Source organism: Crocodylus porosus, unplaced genomic scaffold (assembly GCF_001723895.1).
Source record: "Crocodylus porosus isolate Cpor-Errol unplaced genomic scaffold, CroPor_comp1, whole genome shotgun sequence".
NCBI lineage: Eukaryota > Metazoa > Chordata > Crocodylia > Crocodylidae > Crocodylus > Crocodylus porosus.
The window spans coordinates 53,726,096-53,731,759 of NW_017728947.1; the positions used below are offsets into that span (position 1 = coordinate 53,726,096).

At 40.9% G+C, this 5,664-nt stretch overlaps 1 protein-coding gene across 1 annotated transcript in view; it reads left to right on the plus strand.

Annotated features, from left to right (window-relative positions):
- Nucleotides 1-1,912: 1,912 nt before the first annotated feature.
- The window catches only part of LOC109320786 (cytosolic phospholipase A2 epsilon-like), a 60,592-nt gene continuing 56,840 nt past the window's right edge, over nucleotides 1,913-5,664 (plus strand). The window contains exons 1-2 of the mRNA XM_019551042.1: nucleotides 1,913-1,939; nucleotides 2,350-2,436. Coding sequence (XP_019406587.1) covers nucleotides 1,913-1,939; nucleotides 2,350-2,436 — 114 coding nt within the window. The remainder of the gene's footprint in view (nucleotides 1,940-2,349; nucleotides 2,437-5,664) is intronic.

A 5,664-nucleotide genomic window follows, 5' to 3' on the forward strand; every position in this document is an offset into this window, starting at 1 on the left:
AAACGTTCCTTCTGGAAAATTTGAACCAACTTCAGATTTAAATGCCTTTGTAGATCCCCACTACTCCAAATATCGTTCCAATTCTGTGTTCTCCTTCATTTTCCTCTCCATCAAATTTCTTCCTCAGTTTGCATCCTCTCCAGAGTTGCCAACTCGAGGAAAATATTTTTACTGACAATCTGCAAAGCTTTTACTGACAACCACATTTTTTTTGCTGACATATGTTTTACATAATGTACATGGAGGCCTTGGACAAGGGCTTCAAACTATTGTAAAAGTAGTGGAAGATTATTGATAGAAAGAAATATTCAGTCGTTAACTCAACCTGTCTGCAGTAATGGTTTTTGCTCTATGCTGCACCCATCCCAGGGGCTCCCTACTCACCCTCACACCGTGGTGCCCCCAGCTGTACCCCACACCATACTACTCCCACCAGCCCCACTCCTCTGTCCCAGCGTAGATCCTCCCCGCCAAAAAAAGACCACTGTCTGCTTGCCTGTTACCCAACAGTGTTACAGGCAGACAGGAAGTAGTACCCACACCAGAAGCCACCCACGGCACCCTGGTCTGCACACCTGCTCCGACACCAGGTGGAGCTGCTGTGCTTTGGCTTGTTTTCCAACAACAGAGTTTCAGCAGCTCTTTTAGTGCCATTTTTACTTTGTGATTTATGGACAGTACAGTTTTCTCACAGAATTTAGGAACATGCATTTGTAGTCTGGTTATTTAAGGGGTATCTGTACATTTATGGACAGTTGGCGACTCTAGTCCTCTCCAAGGTCCCCCAAGACTTCCCCTGAGGATATGTCTTCTCTGAGGGTGTGAACCTACAAGAGATTAATTCAGTACAAACTGGCTTCTCTGCCACCTAGGGGTGAGGCTTTCTAATAGTACCTATGTCCACAGTTTGAGAGCTGGACATGTGGCTACTGTTTATTATGGAATAAATACATTACATGATAAAATCTTAGGCAAATTACCCCATAGTAATTGGGACATGTGTCAATGACTACAGGCATTGTTTCCTGGTGATGAGGTTCTTCCCCTTCTCAGCTGCCGCTTCACAAAGTTCCTCTTGAAGCTGCATCCCAGCAGTGTGACTTCCTCTCTAGTTCCCCTTCTCTTCAATATCCCTTCAACTCTCCTTCTCAAAGTTAGGTTCTATGTGGTTCCTTTTTCCCATATCTGAGCCATTTTTCATGGAAGTAGGAAAAGCAGCTGCTGGGCAAGAGAAAAGTAGGAGAAAATGGAAATTTGGAAGGAGGAAATGTGAGAGGAGACAGAAGTGTTTGCAGGCTTCTTCATGGTAAAGGCATATAAGAAGAAATTTACAATGCTGGGCTATGGTTGTCTTATTATGAACATCTGTCCCCATTCATCTTTGTTAACAGTTGCAATCTCAAGTAAGAGATTTAAAAAATGAGATGTTATCTGCGCATGAAAAATTTCACTGTATTTTTTGAAAGCGGAGGTGTGTCTTGTTATCCTTGATATATTTCCTCTCCCTTCTCTGCTGTGTAGAGTGTAGTTCATGTGCTGGCTCCTTTGCAGACAGGCTCTGTGCAGAAGTTTCTAATATTTATGGGTTGCTTGGCAGGCATATACATGGAAATATGGAATTATTGGCATGTATTATGCTTGTTGGAAATCTGTAACTGAGAAGGGTATGCTGCCTCTATGTGTCCTGTTGGTCACTGCAGCTGCAAACAAATATTCCCACCTTGCAACAGACTTCTTCTGAGTACATGGCAGGTGGGTGGTGATTCTTTTGTTTCAAAAATCACTGTGGGGTGGAGCCCTGAGTCAACATGATAAAAAACCTGACCAGCAACTTCTGCATTGAAATCTACAAAGGTGTTTCAGGAGGCAAGTGCCATTTTCAGGGCCTGATCTGAATGCAGCAAAGACTTCAATGGCATCACAGAATGGCTTCCATCAGGTAAGGAAAAGAGAAAAAAAATCAAACAAGATTTACCTACTTTGAGATTATGGTTCACATCTTCTCAAGAGAGGTGTGTGCTTTTTTGCATTCTGCCTTTCTTATCTCTTGGGACTGTGTCTATAAGCAAACAGTTTGGCTGTTCCTCTGCCATCTCCAGAAGTGAGGATTAGGTCAACACCCTACTATGTCTCTCACAAATGGTTGCAAACTTCATGGCATTTTTCCACAGATGTGTCAATACAAGCATAGAGGGAGAGCAAGCTGCTCTAGTGTCATGCATTCCTGTGGTAGCAGATCGAGTGTTAATAAGCAGAAATTCCACATTTTGGCATCAAAACATGGTGGCGTTGCAGTTAAGAAGCCAAGAAAAAATATTATCACTTCTTTTTTCTTTTCTTTTCCCTTAGGAATTAAATGGAAAAGCAAAGCCATTTCGAAATGGAGAAATTAAATGGATAAGCCCATATGTGGCAGAATATGGTGCTCACTGTAGGGTATGTTATAACAGAGAACATATTGAAAGTGAAGTAATTTGTGGTTTTTGAGGGAAAGGGTACCAGGAATTTTAGAATGAATTTGCTATCTGTCAGAGATTTACCTGTTTAGCAATACTAGCGATTTAAGGTTCATAGGTGAAATTTCCTTAAATTTATCATTTGAATCCCATTTTTTGTTTATATTTGCTTGTTATATGCAATATTGTATGTGATTCATTCTTTAAAGAGGGATTCATTCAAGTGGGCTCCCTATAGTGTGCTATTTACTGTTAAATTGTGGGGGAAGCATGCCATTGAGCACAGAGGGAAAGAGAGCAGTACATTCTTATGTGATCAGGGACATAAGAAAGTCCCTGGCTTGTTTGACTCTGTGTGATCTGACTGAAAGGGGGTGTGTCTGCACCACTGCACGCCCCCTGGATCCACCCCTACATAGATAGATAGACAGACAGATAGATAGATAATGTTTGTATATCAGTCATATCAATGGTAATATTTCTGCTATTATCAGACAGCTTGCTGCTTGCAGTGATTTATGTACAAGTGCCTCAGAACAAAATTGGGTGGCTTTAAATTAAATGCTAACTCAGGTTGGTTAATGGCATCTGGAGTAAGCTATTACTCTGGGGAGTATGGTTTCTAGGAAAGTTCAAAAGCTGGTCTTTTTTCCAAGTTCCTGGCAAATTCACTGGTGTAAAATGTCATAGGTTGTCCAAAATGATATAAACATATAGTTCTATCTGGACCTAGCTATAGGCTGCAATTATGCTTCTACTGTATAGCTTAAAATTTATAATAGATGCAGTTAAACTGTTTGTACTTAAGCCATAAAGCAAAGAAGACTTTTCACTGCTTTTAACTATATCTTTCCGTTATAACTTCTTAGTGCAACAACCTTGGTAATGCCCGGCATGACTAAACTGCAAGCTTTTAAGTGACAGCATCATTAAAAGTAATATGTTTAGGAGTTTCCTTTTGGTTCTGAACAATTTGCTTTAATGTTCATGTTCACACTTTTCTCTAACTAGTTAGAACAAGTAGTTCACTTTTTTGCCAATAAAAGCTGAGATTGTTGCATAATCCAATAACCCTTCCCTCATATGGGACTAAAAAAAACATGAAAGACTAGGAGCCTCCACATGAAATTTTGTAAGTTAGCAACATTTAATGTTTTAATTGAAACAGTGATGTCTCAGTGTCCATATGGGTACAAAATTAAGCTAAACAAGTTTACCTTTCCATAGCAAACACTGCAGGAAGATTAGTAATTTGATTAAGACACAGGTATGTGAGCCAGGAGATCTGGCTCCTAATGCTTTCTTTGCCTCAGCTTTCCTGAGTGAACTTGAATAAGCCATTTGTGCCTTACCTGCCCATCTGACAAATAAGGATAATCCTTATCTGAGTAGTTTTGTGAAACTTCAGTGTATTAATGTCAAATCACAAGCCCTGAGGCAAGGCCCATATTAAGATGGAAAAAAAAAGGAAAAAAAGCAAAACTCTGTGTGTAAGTGCACACACAGTATAGAAGAGCAAAAGGTTAATCTATTTCCCAAGCCTTTTCTCAGTCTTTTTGCTTTTGTAGGGTCACCCTTCATTGCCTGGATTAGTTTTTAGGAAAAAATCTGCATAGAGGATGTTGTATTAAATATATAATAATTGTTACCACTTAGAGCAGTTGTCTCACCTGTCTTAAAGACAAAGATTAATTTTCTTCCTGGCACAGAAAGTATTATAAAGTAATATGACAATTCATTTGTACTGTTAAATGGACACAGGCAACCAGTGACATCCTTTTATGCCTTCCTTTAGGACAAGGGACCAAAATTATACTTAAACCAGTACACATGATCAGAAAATGATCCAAATTTATAACACAACAGAAGTTTAGTGCACATAAACCACTTTCAAAATGGCTGAAACCAGCTTAAGATAAACCTGGATATAGTTATCAGACTTAACTGCTTTAAATTAATTCAATTCCTTTAACTTCTTCCCAGATTCCTTCCCAATTCAAGTTAACTCATAGTCCCCAAGCATCCTAAGATGCTTTGCACTAGGGCTGTGCAAAGCTTTGGATCATAATTCGGATTCGGAGATGATTTAGATGATTCGGAAGCTGAATCTATGAATCTGAATCAAATCACTGGAAGTTTTAGGCTTTCTGAATCGATTCGGAGTTTCTGAATCTCTTCGGAAAAGTTTCGGAGCTGATTCAGTGATATGGCCATAGAGAATAATGGGGAATCAATGAAATATCTATAACTTCATTGTTTCTTGTCTGATTTGGATAAAACATGCAGAAGTAGTAGCCTCTGTGGAGAGCATGAAGCCTATCAAGTTTCAAGAAGATCAGTGTAGGAGTTTGGGGGGAACTGCACTCCAAATTCTTAAAAGCAAAACTCATGTCACATCTATGTGTTACACCACAGGGGGGTGAAAACTGCAGGGATGGTAGGCCCTGGTGAGGCCTCAAAGCCTGTTAAGTTTCAAGGAGATAGGTACAGGAGTTTGGGGGAAACTGCACCTCAAGCTGCAGACAAGCAAAATTCATGACATGGGAGCTTGTGCAACTGACTGTCTCTGTCTTGGGGTAGTTGATTGTCTGTATTGATTATTTCCTCTCCTTAGTTTATGGTTTTGTAGGTGTTAATTGTTGCTAATTAACTGGCTACATTACCTAGCTACTGTATATTGAGCTGGTCCCTGAGTGAATCATGATTGATTGGTAACTGGTAACACACTAGTTTAGCAGCCAGGCCTGCAGTAGTGTTCCCCCACCCCAAGACAGAGACAGAGACAGTCAGTTGCACAAGCACCCAGGTCACAAGTTTTGCCTGTCAGCAGCTAGAGGTGCAGGGCCCCAGAACCGCCCTGCACCTATCTCCTCAACAGCTGGCAGGCTTCATGGCTGCAGCAGGGGCTACCATCCCTGCAGCTTTCACCCTGAAGCACCTTACCATTGACAGTGTCAGCCCTGTCACGAGTTTTGCTTGTCTGCAGCTTGAGGTGCAGTTCCCCCCAAACCCCTGCACTGATCTTCTCGAAACTTGACAGGTTTTATGCTCTCGGCAGATGCTACTACCCCTGCAAGTTTCATCCAAATCAGACAAAAAAAACAAAGTTATAGATGTTTCATTGATTCCCCATTATACCCTAGGGCTGGATCTCTGAGGCAGCTCTGAAGCTTCGGAGCTGCTTCGGCCAGATCGAAGCAGAAACCTG